General features: G+C 44.0%; 2 protein-coding genes and 1 long non-coding RNA gene across 4 annotated transcripts in view; 1 reads left to right on the plus strand and 2 right to left on the minus strand.

Annotated features, from left to right (window-relative positions):
• The window catches only part of npc1 (Niemann-Pick disease, type C1), a 19,058-nt gene extending 13,739 nt beyond the window's left edge, over positions 1-5,319 (minus strand). Inside the window, exons 1-5 of the mRNA XM_012827926.2 lie at positions 5,135-5,319; positions 1,900-2,028; positions 1,491-1,597; positions 852-997; positions 378-545 (exon numbers count right to left, since the gene is read on the minus strand). Of these exons, the coding sequence (XP_012683380.2) occupies positions 378-545; positions 852-997; positions 1,491-1,597; positions 1,900-2,028; positions 5,135-5,209 (625 nt within the window). The 5' untranslated portion in view covers positions 5,210-5,319. The remainder of the gene's footprint in view (positions 1-377; positions 546-851; positions 998-1,490; positions 1,598-1,899; positions 2,029-5,134) is intronic.
• Positions 3,762-14,356, plus strand: LOC116219541. 2 transcript variants are annotated; one of them, XR_004163219.1, is made up of 4 exons: positions 3,762-4,019; positions 9,384-9,551; positions 9,774-9,984; positions 14,294-14,356. It is a non-coding gene; the product is annotated as an uncharacterized LOC116219541 (long non-coding RNA). The 2 variants fall into 2 exon arrangements; XR_004163218.1 differs by lacking the exon at positions 14,294-14,356 and adding an exon at positions 13,700-13,817.
• Positions 7,237-23,749, minus strand: part of egfra (epidermal growth factor receptor a (erythroblastic leukemia viral (v-erb-b) oncogene homolog, avian)) — a 34,980-nt gene continuing 18,467 nt past the window's right edge. Inside the window, exons 2-28 of the mRNA XM_031562909.2 lie at positions 21,986-22,137; positions 21,601-21,787; positions 20,485-20,616; positions 20,214-20,282; positions 19,885-20,003; positions 19,110-19,251; positions 17,888-18,004; positions 17,587-17,713; positions 17,321-17,394; positions 17,092-17,182; positions 16,658-16,857; positions 16,176-16,308; positions 15,984-16,074; positions 15,564-15,721; positions 15,401-15,442; positions 15,047-15,191; positions 14,600-14,722; positions 14,304-14,402; positions 12,876-13,061; positions 12,419-12,574; positions 12,118-12,193; positions 11,871-12,017; positions 11,648-11,745; positions 11,179-11,346; positions 9,925-9,966; positions 9,439-9,532; positions 7,237-9,024 (exon numbers count right to left, since the gene is read on the minus strand). Coding sequence (XP_031418769.1) covers positions 8,618-9,024; positions 9,439-9,532; positions 9,925-9,966; positions 11,179-11,346; positions 11,648-11,745; positions 11,871-12,017; positions 12,118-12,193; positions 12,419-12,574; positions 12,876-13,061; positions 14,304-14,402; positions 14,600-14,722; positions 15,047-15,191; positions 15,401-15,442; positions 15,564-15,721; positions 15,984-16,074; positions 16,176-16,308; positions 16,658-16,857; positions 17,092-17,182; positions 17,321-17,394; positions 17,587-17,713; positions 17,888-18,004; positions 19,110-19,251; positions 19,885-20,003; positions 20,214-20,282; positions 20,485-20,616; positions 21,601-21,787; positions 21,986-22,137 — 3,575 coding nt within the window. The 3' untranslated portion in view covers positions 7,237-8,617. The remainder of the gene's footprint in view (positions 9,025-9,438; positions 9,533-9,924; positions 9,967-11,178; positions 11,347-11,647; positions 11,746-11,870; positions 12,018-12,117; positions 12,194-12,418; positions 12,575-12,875; positions 13,062-14,303; positions 14,403-14,599; positions 14,723-15,046; positions 15,192-15,400; positions 15,443-15,563; positions 15,722-15,983; positions 16,075-16,175; positions 16,309-16,657; positions 16,858-17,091; positions 17,183-17,320; positions 17,395-17,586; positions 17,714-17,887; positions 18,005-19,109; positions 19,252-19,884; positions 20,004-20,213; positions 20,283-20,484; positions 20,617-21,600; positions 21,788-21,985; positions 22,138-23,749) is intronic.

Here is a 23,749-nt window from a genome sequence, read left to right on the forward strand (position 1 = left end):
GTGAGTAACCAAGATTACAGGACTGAGCTCGCATAGATAGAGGAGAACTTTGGACAAAAGCATCTGCTAAATGACTAAATGTAAATGTAAATGTAATGTAGAACTCTGCTAGTACTTGTGTAGTATTGCCACAAGTCACAATGCCATTACTTCCTGTTCAGGAATTTCTCCAACAGGCCAAACAGGTCTCAGGTTTCATCCTTTAGCCAATAGAAGGTTTCTCTGCTAATGACTGGCGTGTCGAGGTGCTAACAGCCTCAAGATAATGGATTGCATTTTAAAAGTGACTTGGGGGAAAAGCATGCACAAAAATGAATCAATGCAAATGTCATACAAACAAGTCTGACTTTCAGCATGGGAGTTTCTGCAGTCTGTACCTGACAAAACAGGGTCAATGGCGAAGGGAGTCTGTCCATTTTCGATGTTAAACATGTACTGGATCCAGTTGGTGGGGGTGCACTCACTGGCTTCCTTCCCGCAGAGCAGAGAGAGGGCCTTCACGTTGCTGGAAGGAGCCTGCACATCCCGGCACGCATTGTACATAGCTGCAGGACGTCAGGCAAACAACAGGGCAAGAGACAAGATTGGGTAGGCAGGCTAAAGGCTTCTAGACAAGGCACATACACAAGTAATAACACATTCAAATGATTTCCACGTCTCCTTTCTGGAATTTATGTTCAATGACGAGAGAAGACACGTGTAAGTGTCAAGTGTAAGTACGGGTGTACGTTCTATTCTGTATTTCTTGCGATGCGCTGTCCTCAGCACAAGGCTGCCGACTGACTGTTCATCAGCCGGAGCAGACTTGGCCTCGGGGTGTATGGCCACGTGCTCTGACCCGAGCCCCTCACCATTGGCGAAGGTCAGGCCAATGTAGTAGGAGACCGTGACCACGTTGGTGCCGTTGAAGCCCGTGCCGTTGAGGAAGTCACTCTGTCTGGGACTGCACGTGAGCTCACAGAAGAAGTTCATCAGATTCTGGAAGCATGCTGGACACCTGAGGAACACACGCAAAACACCTTGATACAGGTACCTGATGCACACGACCTCTGCTGACGATCACACCAGCTTTTGCTGCACCAAGGCACCGTGGGTTATAATAGGAGGTCAATGCCCTGTTCGTGAGGTTTCAATCGGAAAGTCAGATATGGTCTAATTCACAACACCAGTCATTAAAAGGTCAATAAAAGGTCCTTAAAATCTTGATTGTTAAAGTGATGGCCTAAATTAAAAATAGAACAATTTATTCAGCATCTACATCAGTAAACAACCTATCAGTCATTGCCTAGAGTAACAGTTTTGTACACCCAGTCATATGTTTGACTGAACCATAGAACTGAAACAGCAGAACCACAGATTCCCAAAATGTAAATAAATGTGTAAAAAGAAACGTCCTCCCTGGAGAACCTGAACACACATTCCTCACACCCCCTGGTGCATTCCCATCAGTTCCCATGGTCATCTAAGATGGGCGCGGTCAGAGCAGGTACCTGGAGAGAAACTGCAGAGGCACCTGCAGGCTGGCCTTCAGTGTCCGCAGCTGCTGAACGTCACAGCACACACTCCGGTTCTCATAGTCAAAGCCTGGACACAACTCCTAAACACAAACACAAACAAACACAAACACAAAATCATGATCCACCTGATCTTAAAAGCAACTAACCTTCCTCTTGACAAGCAAATTGAGTTTTGTTTGACTGATTGGCCTTTTGTTTGCATTTACATTTAATCAGTTCAAAATGACTATGCCTAGTTCATCATGAAAATCAAAGAAAGACACAAAAAAAAAAGGCTGAAGGAACTTTTGTGCATAGTTGTACAGATAGGTCTCTGCGTCTGGCTAATATTGCCTTTAAATGTAACGCATTGCTGAGGGTACACGATCATCCAGCCCCTTACCCTTAGCAGCGGGTGGCCTTCCTCTGGTAGGGGAATGGCGGGGCCAGTGTAGTTGCAGTTGTACTTCTTCTCTGGAACAGCCATGGACTGCCCGCACTCGCCATACCACACACAGTGCTGTGCTTCCACCTGAGAGGAAGAGCGGGAAATCAGAGAGGAAACTTGAATCGTTTTGGGGGGGGGGGGGGGGGGGACGACAAGCCTGCAGTTTGACACAAGCAGGGGTCTGTAGGTAGATCGCAGCTCACAGACAACACAGGATTCTCGGTTTTCATCAGCACGAATGAGACGAGGACAGCCATGAGATTCTGCCCGTGGCTCAGTTAGCCTTGACCTGCTGAATTTTGAAACCTTGTGAAACCTCTCCTCTCTGCCAGAAACTTGTTCACACAATCCTAGCCTCAGCTGAACCATTGACTCAACAGAAACATTGCCTCAACAGAACTGTAACCTCAACCGAATCATTGCTTCAACATAACCTCCACAGGACTGTTAGAAGAAGAAAGAAAAGAAAAAAAGAAAAAAAAAAACCTGACCGCAGTTCCTCAGCCTCTGCAGGGGGCTCCTTCCCACAGATGCAGTACCATGTGTCACATGTGTGTCAAAAATATATTCCTACTGCCCTTCCTCTTACATGCCCTTCCTCTTTCCATTTTTGTCCTTTCTGCTAAGGGACAACTCCGTTAACTTAACGACATAACACAAATTCAGTGCTGGAGACTGCGAGTACCTTAGGCTTAGGAGGTTCTCCATGCAGTAGGACCAATTCAAAACAAACCTGTTTGCCTCACTACAATGGCTTCCCAGGTGACTGTAGTCGGTACCTTCGGCAAAAAGAGATGTGGACACAGCGTCAGTTAATTTGAAAAATGATAGATATTTGATATGTTTGCGTACGTGCTTGACATGCTGCCCTCACTGATAGGCTGTGCATAATGGCCCTGTGTCTGAGTGGATTCCACTTTCAGGGATGGAATGCTATTCACAGACCGCAGCACCACCGCAAGATAAAGATTTGCCATTCTTCTGTGTAAAAGCATTGAAGCCTAGGCCTACCTTAGATAATAACAACAAGCAAGGGGCAAAATGGGAGAAAGTGTGGCATTCTTACTTGAAATTCCCAATAAGAATGGCCAGCGGTATTAATCTTGGCTTTGGTGAACACAGTCTACAACATACATCCATCAGGCTTGGTTAAGCTTGCAGAACCACAGCATGTCTGCAGCCTCAGTTTCCACATGCGATGTCTTTCCGTAATGCTCACTGTTAAATAAAATAAATAAACTAGACTGAACTAAGCTAATGTCAGATTTTGTGTCTAAGCAAAACATATTCATACCATTGTACTGCAATGCTCTCCTAGCTGGCCTTTCCAAAGTCAACTAGACAGCTATAGCTAATTCAGAATGCTATAGCTAGAATTTTAACAAAAACTAAGAACAGAGAGTACTCCAACTCTTGGGTCTTTGTTCCCAGTCAGACACATAGGTAATTACATACTGTCTATAAGTCACAAAATGATCTGGGCCCTAAATGTATCTCTGAAATGTGGCTGAATATAAATCTGGTAGGGTTGAAACTAAACAAGGTGAAATGACATTTAGCCATTATGCTTCCCACTGCTGAAACCATCTCCCCATGGAGATCAGATCTGCCCCATCTGTAACCCAGCTAAAACTAGCTTATTTTTCCACTGCCTTCAATGAATCAGTTGACTGTGTGCGTTTATTAAGTAAATGCTTTATAGCGTTAGGATTTATTTATTTATTAAAACTCTTAATTGTTTTTACATTTACATGTTTTATCTTGGCACTGCTGTTTATTTTATATTTCCTATTGTCAAAGTTTTAAGCGTCTTAAAGTCTCTTAAGCTTACCTCTGTGTATGATAATGTTCTATATAAATGAACTTGAACAGGCAATCACTGGCCAGCAGTGGGTGACACCTCTGTTGCCAGCTGCCTGGAACATTCCTGACTCATCAACTTTCAGCCAGAACCTGACCACAAACCTATATGGAGAAAAGGAACCTACACAATTCCTCAACTTCTGCCCCATCTTTTTTACAGCTCAAACATGGGCGGCATCCAATGAACAGGAAGCTATAAGTGGAGCTTATGGGTAAGTCATTGCTTATATCAAAGACTGTTGCATGTTGCATGTAGTGCAAATCTCAGTTGCCATGCAACCTTGCCCCTTAAAGTTAGTCCCGTCGAACAATGCAAAGCACGTGACGGGACTGACTACTCTGCGATGCAATTCCAACCCACGGGGGAAGTCTTCGCTCTAAATGTGACAGCTCAGCCACTGCCGATGACTAAGTCACATCATGTCCTTTTTGCTTGACATGTCCTTCGGAATCTCTTTAGACTAGGACCAGATTTGTAATGTTAATCCCCGATAAGGCACCACATCGGGAGCACAAAAGAATGTAGGGTTGATGTGTTTACCCTTTTGAGTTCGTCAGCCGGCTGCACCCGGCTGTTTGACAAGATTGACAAGAATACATTGATTGTTTCAATGTCGCTGATGACATAATCAACCTGACAAACTCGGAGGGCAAACCCGACCCATTTCCAAGCGCGGTACAAATAATATGTAGCCAGTCTCGGTAAACAGTGACTACAGAAAGGAATATAGTTTCAGCACAGCGATGCTCACCCCGAGCAGACTGGCGCATCATGCGCATTGATTATCCTTTACCCCTATTCACACACACCTTTTTTAGTATTAATACAGAACAATAGCCATAACAACTAGTTGGCTAACGACCGAGCACTGGAACTTTCTTGTTACAACAACGGCATTGACCGCTCAATGAGTATCTGATTTAAGAAATAAACAACACTGAGCCAGCTTTCTAAGCAACTCACATGATTGGATGTCCTTTCAGCATGACTGAATAGCATGAATAATTAACGTTAGACAGCGAGCTTGGATGTTTGACAACATTATGAACATTAAGTTACAACAGACAATTTCAATAAACATTTATTTTCTTTTACCTGCAACCCACAACCCCCTTTAAAAAACGAAAACACAAGCATAATTAAAGTGGTAAGTGACATAGATAGCTATTGTTAGTATTTCGTTAAGTAACATTAAAACAGTGCATCCTCTGATATATCGCTCTCTGATGTGTGAATCTGACGATCGTGCCAAATGTCAAATACATCTTAGGTTAGCGTATTAGCATTTCCAAAGTTGTATACAAAATAAGTAATAGACAAACTTACCCACTGATGCGTCCCTGACAACACAATAATTAGTGATAGCAAGAAGATACTGTGCTTTTCCACGGAAAGCCCCATGTCATCTAGAAGGTAACTTCACCAGAAGAGTAGCCTCTTTGGGCTGGGCTGAGGTTTCAACATAGACAGTGGAAGTGTGTTATCGGCGTTTTCTATTTCCTGTTATCAAGCTCACATATCTTCTTCTCTTTGCTTCATGCCGAAATAAATGGAACAGTTCTCGACTGCCCCCATCTGCATCGGAATATACAATGCAGTCATTGAAAGGCGAAGCAAGAATTTTCAGGGAATAAAACTATTGAAAATACAAGAATGAATACAAGAAATGAATAGACATCAAGAGAAACCGAAAATTGCCTGTTCCAAAATGAAGGGCCGTGCATTGAAACAGCGTACTTGATCTTTAGTAAAATTAGTAAGTAGCCCAATGTGTGCAGGCCTACTGTTCCATATACGAATATAGGTGAATTTGGGTCAATATATATGAACATATCCAAATGGCCACTTACCTTTAATGCTCCATAACAATTTAACAAATATTTAAGAAACCTTTTCATAAAATTGTCAACTGAGCCTAACTCTCATCTACTTGTCAACTAACCTTGAAATGCTTTTTTGTCAGCAAAGGGTCGACAGGTTGGTTCCTTTTCATAATACACTTCAACAGAAATCCTGTATCTGTACCTGTTTTAATGTGTGTTGCCCTAGTTTGGGGAAACTATGTTTTGGAATCTGTGGCCTACTTCTGACCTGACTTTAGCCTGACACAATCTGACAAACTGTGTTAGGCACCTCATGAAAGATCAATCCATACACTGTAAAAGGCTGTCAGATCGTCTATCTTCTAAGCTGGTGCTAGTTAGCTAGATTGTGTCAGAGATATGAAGCTGATTAACCTAACTTATCTGCCATGGGCCAATGTCCATATAGGATTTTGCCTGGATTTTATAATAGGTGGTATGAATGGCAATAAAACAGCAAACTCTAAGCCCCACCGTGGGGTGTGGGGGGTAAATTCTCCTGTGTTGCGGTACTGAGGATGAACAAATGTAAACAGCGCAGCAGAAGGGAAACTGGAAAGGTTAGAATGATGAATCACAGATTGAGCGGATGAGTGGTAAGGACCCGTTGCTGTCTAGGATGAACTACAGAATGGAAAGTTATGCAACAGCATAGAACATCTGATCATCCATTAGAAAATGTGTCATCATTGTTTTATCAGTCTTTTCCATACCCAGCTTACTCATCACAGTGTGATATGATTGTAGTGAAGTGGTGAAGTGACACACCTGTACACACACATAGCTGTAGCTATGCTCAGATGGCATTTGGGGAATCCTTGAGAGGCTTTGTGGACTCTGGGCAGTCCATGACTGGTATAAAGGGATTGGTGCTGGTGAAGTATTGTTGATATAGCCGAAAACACAAAGCTGAGTTGAAAAAGTGGCTGATTTGTGAAGTGAAAGAGTGAGCGGAAGCTTCCTACAGAGTGACATTTGTGTGCAAATTCTGTCAATGGGATTCAAGGTCAGAGTTATAGATGAAAAAGCATTCCTTTCATTTCTTTTTCACACACTGTAGCAACAAACACTGGTGAAGAGGTTCTGTCCTTGTGATAAAGGTATTTTGAATCAATGGAGCAGAATTGGAACAAAAGAAGGACTTAAAAGGACTTAAGGGATTGGACTTAAAGAAGAGGGTAATTTTTTTTGAAAACGTATCCTTTTTTTGTGGATGTAAACGGTCTGCAAATGGTCTCGATGGAATTCCTTCCTTTGTTACATGATGATGCAATCTCATAACACAATCCTTATTGCCCAGTGACAATGTTATTCCCTGACGAGCTGACTAATCAGAGCACACAATGAGGGGTGGCAGGGGTTGGTTTCAAGACAGGAGCTCTTACCAAGCGTTTCATGCAGTGGGTGAATAGAGATGTTCAGTATGAGCAACATAATGTGTTTTTGGATCATTGAAGCATGTGACTTGTTCTAGTGCAAAGTCTGTTGTACAGCATGTTTCCTGTGGTACCCTAGATACTGTAGCCTACACGGTGCATATGTGTGGGATGAAGACAAGACAAAAGGTTCAATAAAAAACTTTATACTTTATTTTAATTCGCGTTTGAAATTAATAATTACAGCTCAGCTCAGTTCCAACAAAACTGTTGAAATTGATGATTTGCTTGGATCCAGCTTGGGTAGACGCAGTTGTTCATGATCAGATAAAATCAGGATTTAAAAAAATATATTGACAACTTTTGTATGAGCTTTTGGATGCATAACTCTATAACTCAGAACTATGCAAATGTGCACCATATCTTTTCTTATGTCATATGTCAAACTGACTCTTGCATTGCCCAATTTGAATTTTTAACAAAAAAAGTGACAACCTGAAGTGAGCTCAATACTGGCTTTGATATGAAAAAGTTAGCAAAAGGAAGTACACATACTGTAAATGACCCTATGCATTGTTTCATGTTGGAATGAATGACAAAGAATGAATGAAGAAGTGATCTTATATAGTTGCCAAGTCTCCAGCATCAGACAAAGACTTACACAAGTACCATGTATATCTTAGTGTTTGTCTATACAACATTCAAAAAGCATCTATTTACAGCTACACAATGACTTTTCACGTAAGTACCGACGATATGTGAGAGCCTTGCTCCTGCCAATAAAATGGCCTTTTCATTCACAGTAAAGAAAAGAAATATCTGCCAAGTTTTATATAAAGGTTCTCTTAACTCACATTTGAATGCATCACAATATATAAACTATAGTTGTCAATATTTCTCAGAGTTTGTTAATGCTTTATTAATGTTCACTTATGAACTGAATAATGGTAGTTAAGTAATCCTGAATGTACTGTATTAGTTGACCTAAACAAATCATAAACTTCAGGATTTAACAATATGCTTTACTATCAAGAAGTGAATAATTCATGTTTTGTTCATTTTAACTCAGTTGAGGGAACTATCGGTGAAATATATATATTTGAATTCTTCAACCAGCTTTAGTCATTAGAGCCTCACCACTAAGTTAAACAGAATGGTCACTGGGAAAAACAGTGTATATTTAGATATTACAATGAGTTCTATATACATGTTATATTTATGTGCAGCTACAAAAGCTCTGAAAGTTCTTTGGGTGCCGTAGTTTCACTCCTAAACTGACCAGACCATCAGCATCCTGGAACACAAGTTCATGGTCTTTGTGTGGCAACAAGTCGGAGTCGTACAGAGAAGTTTCGCTAGTTCACCGAAGCACTGGTCAGCATTCAAAGAAAGCAAGGCTCCTCCTCCTTCACAAAGTCTGGTGAACCAACGTCTTGGCGTGCCCAGTCCGAGCAGGCTCTGGACAGCCACCAGCATTATATCCAGACCAGTCATTTCCCCACAAAATCTGGGAGCCAAGCCACATGCTTGTTCTTCCCCCGTCCATCTGTGAGAGAGAGCGCGGCATGGCGCTAGTGGACCTCCAGGGGGCCGGCTAAGCCCAGGTACTCTACGTTCTCAGCCGCGGGGAGATGATGTCCGTTCAGCTTGGGCTTGACCGCCAGCGGGAAGAAGTCCTGCTGGTAGTCTGGGTTGTCCATGCTGTTCTGCGGGTTAAACTGCGACTGGCCAATGAGGGCGCTGCTACTGGAGGAGAGAGAGAGCAGGCCGTTCTGGGAGGTGTTGAGATACTCAGGGGCCACGGGGGTGGTGGTGGTGGTGGTGGTGGTGGCCCCTGCTGGCTCCTTGAAGCAGTTGAGATACTCCTCCTCTGTCTCGTCGAGTGCCTCTATGGAGTGGACGCTGCGAGGGGGCCCCGGGTGCTGGTAGTTTGGGTTGGCCATGTCTGACGTGCTGCCACCATTCTGGTTCATATATTCTGCAGCACAGAAGATATAACATAAGACACTGTATTTGACTTGCATTTCACCAAAAATACATTAAATTAAATACATATATTAAATAACAGATTTGAGACTTTTAGATTTCATGAGCAGGAATAAGACCAAAACATTTTAATAACTTTAATCCTAATAGTTAGGCACAAGCCCCACGCAGCACAGACTGTAACTTGCAGAGCACAACAATGAATTCAATAAATGTCCACTAGAGGCTGCTATTTCACCAAAGACAGCAGAGGGATTTGCAAAAGAAACAAATGTATTTCACGTGATAAACAAATTCACCAAAAGGGAATGAGCAGCTCAAGACAACTTCTCATCATGCACTCCTTTTCAGTGGTGGCCTGAGCTGAGTGACACGTGCTTTTGGTAATGACTTCAGTGACACTTGCCTGGAGCCGGCTGGAAGTCTCCATCCAGGAATCGGTCGGTGGGGTCGGGGATGTAACGCAACACCAGGCTGTTCTCCCTGGCTGGCAAGGCATGCTGCAGGAAATCAGACCAGGTGACTCAGGCGCTCAAATGCGTCATCTGACAACTCGTGTTGATAATATGCTAACATGCATGACCAGAATGTTACACTGAAACCACGTTGTGCAAGACGTGCAAATGATTTACGTGTCACTTCAGAGCGGCACTGAATCTCCAGACACACCTATTATTATAAATGCAGTCTTTGTATGTGAGTGTATGTTAAAGTGGTTAATGTCTTCCTCTTGAATCACAGGCTGTCTATGCACCCTGAGTACCACCAACCCCTTGTGACGAAAGAGTGAGGATCTTCCTGTTTCTGAATGAGATCAACATGACTGCATACCACTACAGGCAGGTCCCTGTGGGGTGGATAGTCTCTGACAGTGCTGTCATGGTCCACTTACCCCATTCCTGTTGTGGCACGTCTCAATGCTGCTGTTCAGGCTCTGTGACAAGAGAGACAGGTAAAGTCATGTTCACGGACCCTTTGGCTTTGCATGTCGGTGCACTCTATGCACAACCCAGCTCAGAGCAAATGCACTTCATGTCAGCGGGAGTAAACAGCACACATAGCTACATTTCACACCGCCCAAGAGGAATTTTCAGGGCGGGTTATTTACTGTAACGCACTGCAAGAAATCATACCAGACAGTTCCCGAGACACCATGAGGTACAAGGAAATACGCTCCCCATAAAATGAAAGGCATAAATTAATGAACATTCAAAAAATGCATTTGATTTTGAGGTTGTTAAAAGTGTGGGCACAACACCTTGTATTGTTTATAATGGCATGCAATACCAGTCATATGTGTGTGTTTCCATGTTCAAAACACTGTCCACACCCTAAATAACCTCCTTCCTCAAAGGCAGCAGCACCAGCTCCCAACCCTTCCTCCAAACAAGACAGCACGGCGCTTCCAGAAGTGAGTTAAACAAGCTGAAAAGACCGCCATCTGTCAGACGCTCTCCAGCCTTAAATGGCCATATCCCAGTGACAGCGTTATATAATTTGGGCCCCTTTTTTTACTTCGAGCTGCGGCGCTGTTTCTGCCAAGAACGAGAGAACGGCAGAAAAAAAAAAACCTAGGCCTGTGAAGGCAATCAAAGTTGAAAGGCAGCAGAGTTCTCCTGCGCTCAGCAGTGGGCGGGGAGCCAGGAGGAGAGGGGAGAGGACCTCGCAGCCCTCTGAACCCTTTCACAGACACGCGTGCTTCTCTCCCATCAAAACAGCTATTAATCAGGGGCACCTGGGAGGAAGCGTGGGCGTCAGCTGGAACCGACGCAGAGAGATGAGTGGAACCTTTTGATTTTTTTTCGGAACATCATATCACATCACAACAGGAAGTGGAGCAACTACCGAGGCCAGGATAAGGGGGAAGCCAGGTATTGCGATCCACACCTCTGCGAAGGTGCTCTCCTGCTCCACCGATATGTCACTGAGTCTGCAGAAGAGCCCTCTAGACTCCATATGCCGTGCTCTTCTAAAGTTGCCATTTTAATACTAAACAACGTCAACATCATTCAGATGTCTGCAGTGCCTTCCCAAACCCAACATCTTGTGATCAAATGTGAGAGTGATCAACTATCATGCTTGTCTGTGGTGGTTTGCCATGCTGCCTAGGTGGTGTGTCCCTCTGGCCTTAGCTCGGCTAACTCACCACGGAGTGCAGGAGCTGGGTGCGGGAGGTGCAGGGGCTGCTGAAGAAGCTGCGGTTGGGTACCAGGTACTCGTCTGCGTCCACAGCGTCCTCCATGTCCACGCCGCTGATCAGGCTGCGGTAGTACTTGCCATCGTTGGGACTGGGCAGATGCATCCGATCATCCCCCTGGATGAAAAAAAACAAAACAAAAGCAAACTCGTGTTATGCGTGGGGTTGGAGAGGAAATGTAATTTACAGTTAGGGTTGGGCAGGGGTCATGGGCAACAAGAATTACTACAGGTCAAACTCATTAATTACACAGAGGGTCGACATCAGGAATGTTATGAAGACCATAAAAGGGGAAAAGGTTATGCGTTGTTAAGAGAGTCATGTTCAAGGAAGTGGGTCATAACGTTCATGTTCATTTTGACCGGCGTTGACGACCGGACCGTCCCAGTGAGGCATGCGCCCCCCGTGGAACCCTCACCTGAATGACCAGGTAGCGCGAGGGGTCCCGGGCCATCTTGGTGAACTCGGCGATGAGCTCCCTGAAGCGCGGCCTGCTGTCGGCATCAATCATCCAGCCTGTTGAGGAAGAGAGGGGAGACAGATAGGCGTGATTGAACGGGCACGGGATGAGAGCGGGAGAGGGCAAGGGCAAGGCCACCGTAACTCATATGGCAGCTCCGGAGGGACTCTGCGTCGCTCACATTTCACCATGATCATGTAGACATCAATGGTGCAGATGGGGGGCTGGGGTAACCTCTCGCCCTTCTCCAGCACTCCCGCAATCTCACTGGCCGGTATGCCGTCATAGGGCTTGGTCCCGAAGGTCATAAGCTCCCACACCGTCACACCTGCAGAAACAGGATAGCGGTATTGTAAACACTACTGATTGAATGCCACTTAGATGTTTGAACTGGGATTAAGATGATTAGGGATTTAATGGTTGCCTACCGTAGCTCCAAACATCACTCTGGTGAGTGTAGGTCCTATGAAGTATGGACTCAAGAGCCATCCATTTTATGGGAACCTATAGATAAACAGACCATTTTCACAAGTGTATTGGATGAGGTGTATGGAAATCATGATAAGACAGGAGACATCAAGTCAATTCCATTTGTAATAATACAGGGATGATGATGCATACTTGCTGTAACATTGGTCTCCTAAAACCATATGCAATCTTTAAAAACTGAAATACTCAAATACAACTGAATCTCCTCTGCTCCTTAAAACCACATACTGAAGAACAAACCTTTCCTCCATCTGCATGGTACTCTTTCTCATCCGCATTAAGGAGCTTGGCCAGGCCAAAGTCTGTGATCTTGACATGCTGTGGGGTCTTCACCAAGACATTTCTTGCTGCCAAGTCACGGTGAACCAAGTGACGGTCCTCAAGATAGTTCATTCCCTGCAGTTGACAGACAAGTCCAGACGTGACCGCGTGCAACCTCAGGTTAATGTTAGTCTCCGGGGCCAGCATTAAGCATCATCAGGAACCCCTTAGGCAGGGGAACAGATGACGCACAGAGGCAGGAGGATTTTCTGTCTCTCATCTACAGCAGCTTGGCTGTTGTTTTTAAACACAAATGATTTTCTCTGTGTGCGAGGTGAAACACTTGACTCCCCGGAGTCCCTGCCAGCTACATAACATCAGCATGAAGGTGTGAATTTGATTCGTGTGTGAGAGATTTTCGCGTGTTTGTTTTTACCTTGGCGATCTGCACGCACCAGTTGAGCAGGTACTGGGAGCCGATGTTGTCCTTGTGCTCCTTGACGTAGTCCAGCAGGCAGCCGTAGGGCATGAGCTGGGTGATGAGCTGCACCGTCGAGGTCAGGCAGATACCCAGCAGCCGGCACACGTGGGGGTGCTCCACGCTGGCCATCACATACGCCTCCTATGTGTACACACACCACCGACCGCACGCACACACACCACCGACCGCACGCACACACACACACACACACACACACACACATGCACACACACACACACACACACACACACACACGCACGCACGCACACACACACACACACACACACACACACACATGCATACACACACATGCATACACACACACACACACACACACACACACACACACACACACACACACACACACACACACACACACAAACACACACACACACACACACACACACACACACACACGCACACACATGCACACACACACATGCATTGGGAAGAATGATGGTTACAACAGATTCTTTCATGCTAATGCTGAACCTTATTGCAATGTAGTTATTATGTACCAATGATAGCAAGATCCTGGCATAGCTCTAAGCCAATCAGGGGAAGACATAGAGAGTATAGCGCGACACACATAAAAACAAACCTCCTCTGCATATTTATTCATCAGTTTCCTATCAAATGCTGTTTTGTCAGATGAGACAGGGGTGTTTACATGTGCTCGATGTCTTAAAAGAAATACAAACTAAATGTCTACGGAAACAGGGCTTTAATTAAACTGAATTTGTTTGATTTTTCCCTTTTTTTCTATTTTTGTTTTTAAGATAAAGAGGAAACACTCCTCCATCCGCCCGTAGGAACGCATTCCACCTAAGGGAACTCAAGATTACAGCATGAACTCATTCGCTCGTTTCCAAAAGCTACGAAATTCTCTGGAGCAGATACAGAAATATGTCGGGGCGCTCTGGACAGCGGATATTGCGGTGGCTTGTTTTCCGGGCCTCGTTGACCCTGCTTTCATGAGTCCCCAGCTGCGGCGTGCTGGAGCCCCTCCGTGATGGAGAGCACAGTCCAGACACTACTGCTCAACCACAGCCATTTCTCACAACACGGAGGGGGGCAATGCGCCCCAAACTCAATGCTTCACCCCACCACAGTTCATTTCCTCAAGCATCCTAATCATGTGTTTAATCCAGTGTCCCTGTGTATCACATCAGTTTGCCTCAGGCCATGATAATGTGATGTTATATAGCAATGTTAACATGTACATAAATGCAATATTATACTATATAATGAGATATTTCAGACTGTACTGTAATTGAAATTCGGTTTTTTTAATTGCTGTGTTAAACTTTGGACTGGTCAATTTGATAGCTTTGCGTCAGTCTGTATAAAAAAAAGTTGTTCTGTTCTTTTAGAGAAACTCACATCCAAGATCTCCTTGTTGGCCTTGGGGGAAGTGGCCTCTCGTAAGACTTTGATGGCAACCGGAATCTTCACACCCTCCCCCTCAGGAACCCACAGACCCTGCAAAGATAAACGACTCTTTGGACAAACTGCGCACACCATAATAGCCTGTTGGCTCATAATCCAATAATAGCCACCCATAATACAGTAGTTCTGTCACTTTTTCCATCACTTCAAGTCGCCTACTTGAGTGGAGAGAATACGCTGCACAACAGACAAAAGATGCTTAGATACATCATGCTTGGAAGTCTACTGACCTTATACACAGTACCAAAAGCTCCTGACCCAAGCACTTTGATTTTCTTGAACTCAGTCTCTTTGAGGATTCGCAGCAAAGCCTGGTTGGGCGTCTCTCCACTAGGTGTCAGGGGCTCCACTAACTGAAAAGACAAAGTTGAACCTGTATCTTAACCATGAGCAATTAGTGCTAGTGAGAGACAGAAGGTAGAAAATCAAACCAGCTCAATCCAGCCAAACATCTCAGAACTACAAGCACATGTTCCATACAGAAACATTTGCTCCTTTTTTACCATATCTTACTGTGCAGAACTATGATGCCAAAAGACCTGCTCATCAATTCAGATAAATGTATCTTTATTTATACAGCACTGTATGTTTATCTTATATTATTTATGTAGTGCCATTAACAATTTACATTGCCTCAAGGAAAGCACAACAACTTCAGTGGTGCTAATGTTTCCCACCTCTCTCTCCTGCAGCAGTCGGCGGAGTGTTCTCTTCCTCTTGATGTGGCGTCTGCGCAGAACCACAAACACAGCCAGTGCCAGAATGACAGACGCCAGCAAGCCACCGACCACCCCGGCGGCCACCATCGACAGGCTGGAGTGGCTGAAAAATCACCCAGAACGGCTTTGTGAATTCTCTCTGTACTTCGTACCACAGCAGAATATCTCCTCAATACAGTGGCATTGTACCTCAATGGGTATTTGCTCTGCAGTGTTCAAACCCTGGTCATTTTGTGAACAAAATTAAGAATTCTATAGTATCTACCCAAAGAAACCAGTAGCTCTGTAAATGTAAATATAAGAATCCCTTACATTCTGTAGTCTTTGCAGTCTTTCAGCTTTGGACCTGTACATCTGAAAAAATAAGTAACATATTTAGATAAAATAATCAGTCAAATGAAGTCAAAGGTGTCCAACATTTTTAGAAATGTTGCATTTGGCATCTAATGCTCTTATGTGAGCAGGTTAAGTATACCCTTGGGTGCAGTTATTGTGGCATGGCTGACACACCCCTTCTGTGTCAGCGAATTTCCAAATGCTGGAGCCATCTTCTGTGGGCACACCACGAGGACACCGCTGGACACAGTGAATGCCGTCTTTAAAGTTGGCACATTCCATACACTGGTCAGTACCCTGAAAGACATCAAATCCATCTGGTGTCACATCAAAACCAATATTTCACAAGGACATATATTTGAGATTGAGACACCAACATGACACATTATTTTACATACTGGAGTTCATTTCACTGTATTTCATCGCTGGTTGCCATACTGACATATATTCTATACATATACTCAGACACACAGATGTATGTGGGCGAAGTGTTGCTAATAAAATACCAGGGCATAGTCTGTGTCAGAAGCTCAGTATGCATACTGCACTGTGTACTTACGGGTCCAGTGCAGGTCAGGGACCCGTTCAGAGGCCTACACTCCGAGTCACACTGCAAACAAGTCCTGTTCACCTCAGATTCCCGTGGTTCTCTGTGAAAGATATTTCAGAAAGCAATTTTTTTATTCCCATCGTTTTTTTTTTTACACAGAGAGGCCTTCATTCCCACCCATGGATGACCCCAGTCACTCACCCCTCCAGCAGGTTGCAGGAGGCGACGCAGTGCCCGTCACGGATCACGTGCAGGCAGGAGAAGCACATGTCCGGCCCCGGACCCCAGCAACCCTCGGCCGTGCACATCTCGTCACACACGCTGTTCTCTGTGACTTTTAGAGGACAAGAAAAGGACTCGTCAGATTTGCTAGGTGCACTGAGCTCCTGGTGTCTTCTGTCAGACTAGGCAGACTGTGATGCTTTTATCGCAAAGACGTGTCATGGCAGATGCCAATATCAACAGGCAATGTCCAGTTACATCTCATATTACCAAAACACCGGAAATGGTAACATGACACCACCACATTATTGGATACCAACTGTCATGATGGGTAACTTCATATATCTTCCATAACATGTTTATGACATTCTTATGTTAAAGTGTTACCCAGTTGTCTTGTGCTAAACTGTGTGCTGAAGATAAGTATGGTCTTTAGAGAAACAGGTTGAGGTGTTTTTTACCACATATCTCCGGCCTTTTGTTGTCTCTCATGTTGACTTTCTGCGAGTCCAGGTCGAACAGACGCCTCCAGTGCTCTGTGCTGGTGTAGCAGAGGTTTCCGTTCCTCATGATGATCACCTCGCCGTCGCTGATCTCACTCAGGGAGTGCAGGCCCAGGTGAGTTATCTTGGTGTTGATGACAGCGAAACTCACCACCCCCCTGTTCACAAGAGACAGTTGGTTTCAGGACTTCTGGTTTTTCATGGACATGATGGTGCTACTAAAATAATGAAATGCTACAGGCTACTTAACTGATATTAGTGCTGTTTGTCAAATTGGAGGAAGTTTTGAAACACTTTTACATTTTTGACACTACTGTGAACAAGGGCAGAATATACAGTGTGTGGCCTGGCATTTCCTTTGTGCTACAGTCAATCTTTTAAGGGTGACTTACTGTTTCTTTGTTCGCCCACGGATCACCTGTAGGTTTTTAAAGGGGCTTAAGGAGGTCATACTATCGGGCCACTCCTGGATCAACAAGTACCCTTCAGACAAAATCAATTAGGAGACAGTTACAAGATATTGCCATGACATGAATTTTAGCTTCTTGGAGATCATATCATATTGATAGCCTAAAAATCATCAATGCCAGTATATCATATCGTTTGGGAAAATTAGCTTACCAGTGATTTCTCTAACTGACTCAAACATGCTAAGCTTGACAGGATCCAACTTTGGTGTATTTGTATGTGGGTCTCTGAAAATCACAATTAATTATATTTAGGAACACAACACCTTGATACATCAATTCTATACACTTTTAAAATGTATGGGACAAATCAAAGTGATTGGATTATATCTAGGTTTCAGACATACTCCATCAAATCAAAAACATGAGTGGCAATGTTGAGACACGACCTCAACCAAGCCATGTGCCTCACAGACTCACCCGTAAATTGTGGTGTAGAGTATCGCCACATCTCCATTTATTTTGGTGCAGTTTTGAAAGGAGTCAATGTTGCTGGCATTTATCGACAAGATGTCTTTCAGCTTTCCCATTCCGAGGCCATGGCAAACTACAGACACGTGTAAACAATTTCCAATTTTAGGAAACATCTTCTCTCTAATTAGGATTTTAAGATGGCCGACTCCCATCCCGTCCCTTCTCATAATCTAGTGCTCCTACTCTTGGAGATGACATGAGATATGAAGAAGACACTCACACACAGTGGAGGCCATCAGCTTTTTACCTTTGGGACACAAGCCGTCACAGGGCTTACACTTCCTGGCGCCTCCTTCATCTGCCTCGTAGTGTGTGGAGCTGCACGTTCGCACACATGCTCCATGGTCCGTCACGACATAGTTATCTGTAGACGGTATCGAACTGATTAGGTATTAATCATTAAAGTAACAGTATGGAGTTTGGTTCTAGAACTAGCCAACTAACTACCTAAAAGGCATGCAGAAGCCTTGCAAACACCAACATCAGCACAGTTGGCACTGATAGAAGCATACTAGTATGCAAACTGGTGTCTTCTGGGGATGTAGTTGCCAGTGACATGCTGTGAAAGCGTTTCCTATATTTTCGCAGGGTGTTCTGACCCAGGACCACAGAACTACAGAGCGCATAGCCTTGACTGCTAGGGGGAACAACCGGTGTGTTTATCTTTCCTTCACATGACAATACACCATCGAAATTAATTTGAACATGATTGCCTATAAAAACACACCTCAAAAACTGGCAAATTGCTGCACACTATTGCTTTAACAAAATCACAGCATGAGCATATGAGTGAAGCCTTCAAAATCACTTGCACAAGCAGTTACGCAATCACTCTCTATTCAAAGGCACAATGTGATTCTTTGTTATTGTATGCAATTAATTTAACACAATTCTTCTAACATCTACCTGACATCTAACCATAAGTGCATTTTTCAACATGTATTCGAATAAGAAGTAGGATTAGGAACATAGTCCTTAAGGCAACTCAAAACAATGTGGGACTGGTAGTAGAAATCAGAGGTTGCAAAACATGTTCTGAGGTTGTCTGGTGGCAGGGTTCCAAAACACCTGTGTCTATCACTGGTTTGCCATCCGTGTAAGAAATTCAAAGCATAACCTGTGTATGAAGCAAGGTTTTGAGATCTCAGTGTGTTTGAGAGATATTCTCTTGAATTAACTTGCATGCGCACAACCTGTACCTCAATCATTCTCCTGGCCTTGTTCACACTGATTACTTTTTAACCAGGATGACCAGACACTGATCAATGAACACTGACCGGAGGTGCCAGAGGTGACCTGGCAAGCAACCATGTGAAAATTGTGTTGGAGCATTTGACTGAATACCAAAGACAAAAGTCTACAGCACAGCATGACAAATTGTATTTTGGGACATTGAATAGGAATCAAATGAAAAGGAATATTTCAAAAGCGCCTTCCTAGGTTCTCTTCCTAGGCTGACATTTCCTTACGTGGGCATTTTTTCACGCAGGTGGCTCCGAAGCTGTACTTCCCCTTCGGGTTGGGGACCAGCTGGTGCAGATTACTGTCGTAGATGATGGGGCTGGGGCAGGAGTCCTTGCACGTCCCCTCGTCTGAGAAATGTCTGCAAGCCTGCAGGGAAGACAACCGCGGAGCAGCTAGCTTAGTCGTAGAGCTGTAGCCATCTTTTACCCCTGTGTGCTTTCACTTCCACTCATCAAAACCCAATTGCAGAGTCTAGTCTGTGACACCACACTTTACTGGCATCTAAAGTTACACGGTGTGATTCTAGGTGTGAATATGAAATTCTACCACACTATGTGTCTGCTAAATGACTAAACATGAATAAAGAATAGAGCTATTTCAGTGACTTACTGTAAAAGTGAGACTGGGACAACTGAGACTGAAGAGTTTGCAGTGAGAATACATGCAATGCACTACCACTTATAGCTAACTGGTAGCTTAATGCTACCACAATAACTTAATGGATAATGGTTACACAATGATATTACAAGCAGTCCACTTTACAGCAACACAACTGAACATTAAAGCACGGGTCCAAATCATCCTGGCCGGCCAGCATGCATGCATCAGTGCAGCAGTGGAGACACTTAAAAATCGGAGAGATATAAGAGCACATAAGATTTTTCCACAAGCATGCTAAAAATTGTGCTAATTAAAGAGGCACTCGCACAAACAGCTGTTTCAGATTAATGCTTGGAGACGAACGGGTGATCCAGCTCTGGGGCTGGCTGGGAGGCTCACCAGGCAGTCGGTGGGTCGGGGTCCAACGCAGCCCGCGGCGCAGTACTCGTTACAGCAGTCATTGGGCCTGGGCCCCTTACAGCGGCCTGAGCACTGCTCCGCACAAATCACCTTGGTTACTGCAGGAGAGAAAAAAAGCAGAAAGGAAAGGATATGGAGAAGACTGATGTTCACTTGTGGTAGATGAGCTGAAGTCGGCAAGGGGAATGTGACGAGTACTTTCTTTTTTTTTTTTTTAACAAATAACACATTGAAACAACAAGCATGTCGTTTCACAATATCTCCCCACAGGATGCTGTCACACTTTAGGCGATGTTAAAATCACTTACAGATCTGGCAGTTTTGTGGACCTGGAGCCCAGCAAGATCCATTGTAGCAGCCTGGATCACACTTTTTACCTACGAGTAAAACAAATAAAGGTTATGTATCTCACAGTCAATGAGTACCTTTTTCTTGGCCGTAAATAGTTCAGGATGAAGTAAGCCATTGATATCCTCATAAAATCGATTTAACTGAATACAATAATGAACGGGATTTCTTTTAAACTTGAAAAGCTGTCTAAAGCTGCAGTTAACATCATAGGGCTATATGAACACTCACAGTTTTTGTCCTTCCTCTGAGCTGGATACTCCATCCTGGGATTGCTTTTCATGTTGACAATGTCTGCCCACTGTATCGTGTCCACATAGCAGAGATAGTTGTGGGAGAACTTCACACCTCCCTTGATAATTTCTGTGAGTGTGAAAACAAACACCGAAAAGTCTGAGTGGTAATCCCTTATTTCCTCATTTTCCACACACACGTCCGTGAGGATCAGGAACGGCAAAGCATGTCACTGTAACCTGACACACACATAGACATATTTGCTTCATTGCACTCACCAGCAGACCACTTCTCATTGTAGGCGTCTGACGCCTAACACTGACGGCGCCAAGGGAGGAAGCATAGCAATGCTAATGAACAGCTTAAAACTCATCAAAAACTCAGAATGCCAGTTTTTTTATTGTAGCGAGCGCCATTAAATCTTCGGGCAGACACTGCATACCCATAATTCTATTGCATTGAGTTTATAATTTGGATTTAACAAAGATTTCCATCAAGAGAAAAAAAAAGATTTATGATGAAGTCGTTTGAGGACATACTGTAATTCAGGGGTTTTCAACCGGGGGTCCGTGCCCCCCTGGTGGTCCGCAACGGCATTGCAGGGGGTCCGCGACATGAACCTATGTTGATCAGTTCACCATTGAATATTTTTTTTTTATAAATTCGCTTTGATATTTCAACACATTTCCAGATTACTCTTGAATATCGTGAAAAATATCGAAGAAATTACACTGACAAGTGCTACAGGCTGAATATGTGCGCGGGGGGAGGGGGCGTGGCGACGGCGGTTAGTGATGTACCCTGATAACTGCACATATTTAAGTGTTATAGGCAGAATATCTGTGCAGGGGGAGGGGGTGTGGCGGCGGCTAGCGACGTACCCTGATAACTGCACATATTTAAGTGTTATAGGCAGAATATCTGTGCGGGGGGAGGGGGCGTGGCGGCCGCGTTTACAAACACGCACGCGCGTGCAGGCACATCAGTGGGCCGCGAAATACTTTCTAGTAAGAATGGCGGTCCCTGGGACAAAACCAGTTGAAAACCCCTGCTGTAAGTGAAGTGAAACTATGTCATGGCAGTCAGTGAGGTGTCAGTGTTCAGCTCTTTAACCTGTGAGGCTTCTTAGGCGCAGCTCCCTCGTTCCTGTGCCGGCGGTCTTGTTAAAATTGGACAGCACTGCCAGACCATACATGCCATTGTAGAGGGTATGGCCTCGGATGATACGCAGGTTATCAAGCGGTATCTTGCTAGCCTCGTTGATGGCAATCAGAACATAGCCTCCCACCTCCTGAATATTCTGTGAAAAAGAATATTCAAGAGGTGAATAAAATCAGAGAAGTAACATTACAAATGAACATACATTTATTATCTTTCGAACATACTATATATTAACATTTAATTTGCACTGCACATGGCTACAACGGATACACACTTTGTTCCTGAGCTTTAACACTTATAAATGCAGAAAGTATTTAGTGGTTGAGTGGCATCTCACCTTTAGGAAGGACAGGTCATGCTTGTCCGTGGTGTACGTGATTTCCAGGTTCTCCAGGACTACGGTGCAGTTGCTATACATCTTCACCAGGTTTTGGTAGTGATCTTCAATTGTGCCCAACAGCGTCAGTTTGTTGTTGGAACCTTGGCATACTACATGGGGAAAAATGGAGAACTTGTCAGTGTGTGCACTCGAAGCTTTCACGAAAACGAAATGAGAGGATTTCAAATGTTTTGTCTATATTTCACACAGAGTGTGCACATTGCATTGGTTCATGCTGGTTTGAAACTGCATGCAAGATGTCTGTTCATCCCCTTCAACAATTAACTTTCGGCAATTTACTAATTTGTTTTTGCTGACGCTAAAACACAGGAAAACACCCACTCCACGTAAAACATAACAGTGAATGCAAACTGGGATTTAGAGTCACTGAAGCTCTCAAAATGGCATGCATTTGTTTTAACTAGACTTCAGTGCAGTGGAAAGAGCCTGTTTGGAGCCAAGATAAATAGAGCACACACTCAGTCAGACTACATGGATACATGAACCTGAATGCGGCACCACTGACGGGGAAAACCCCCTGTTCCGATTCGACCCAGAATGGCTTCTGAGAATCCCAAAGTTTGCGTGGTTATGACTGTGCAAATAACTGTTTCTATAAAACATCGAAACACAATCCAGCAAAAGAAAAAAAATCTGGAAAGAGGAATCTGAGGTACGGGTAGAATATCTTTGCGCGAGAGGGTGCCTGGGGAGGTGTCCGCTTGTTCTGAGCGTGTTTCGTCGCACCGTGTCCCTAAGCCTTTATGGGTTAAAAGTGTGTGCACGTCTGCTCTCCAAATCCTCTATTTTGTTGTATTGCTATCTTAGTTTTGTTAATTCTAGTATGCTTTGGCAATACAGGAAGCCTGCCTTCTGCCTATGTATTTCTGGATAAACAAATGTAAAACCAATGCAAGCAAGAAAGGCAAATTAAATAAAAGACATAGTATCTAACAGTGATGATTTGGTAGACATCAAAGAAAACTAGAGCTTAGAGAAAAACCCATAGAACAAATTGCCATCTTTATCGAAGGCCACTTTTCTGAATAACACAATGGTTTGTGTTGATAAGTTTCATAAAATAACTTTTGATGGCTCAGAATACCTTGATATATCAGCATAAGACAAACAAAAGACAGTCCTAGGTTTTCTATTGATAGCAAACAAATCCCAACCCTCCCGCAACAGGACCACCATTGTTCCCAAGGTCCTCTGTCAGTGTTGTGGAACAATGAAGCTACTACAGAGATACAACGCAAATTAACCAGGTCAGAACTATGAAAGCTCTTCATTAAGTAACATCGTGTTTTAAAAGCTGTAGCATCAAGACAAAGACGCACGTTCACAGCGGAATGGCAAAATGAGACGTTTGTTTGTAGGGGGTTAATTGGGTATCCGCAGACCTTTTCTTCTTTTCCACAGAAATTGTCAAGTTCACAACAGTCATGTTGACCTGGTGCTGTGTAGAGTCCCCTTTACTGTAAAATCAAATGCCTGAGACTTAGTTGTGAAATGATACACTCAGAGTATACAACACCTACAGGATGTTGGTTCCTCATAATCAACCAAATGAGATGAACATCTGTAGAAAATATTGTAAATGGCAAGTGTGGTGGTCTTGGGACCCAAATGGTTTTGTTCAGCTGAAATGGCAGCCTGGACTTTTCATCTGCTGGTGACAGGGAACCAGTCCACATCCTGACTCCCACCTGTGCTCAGTCC

The sequence above is a fragment of the Clupea harengus genome, chromosome 25 (assembly GCF_900700415.2).
Source record: "Clupea harengus chromosome 25, Ch_v2.0.2, whole genome shotgun sequence".
In the NCBI taxonomy this organism is placed as follows: Eukaryota; Metazoa; Chordata; class Actinopteri; order Clupeiformes; family Clupeidae; genus Clupea; species Clupea harengus.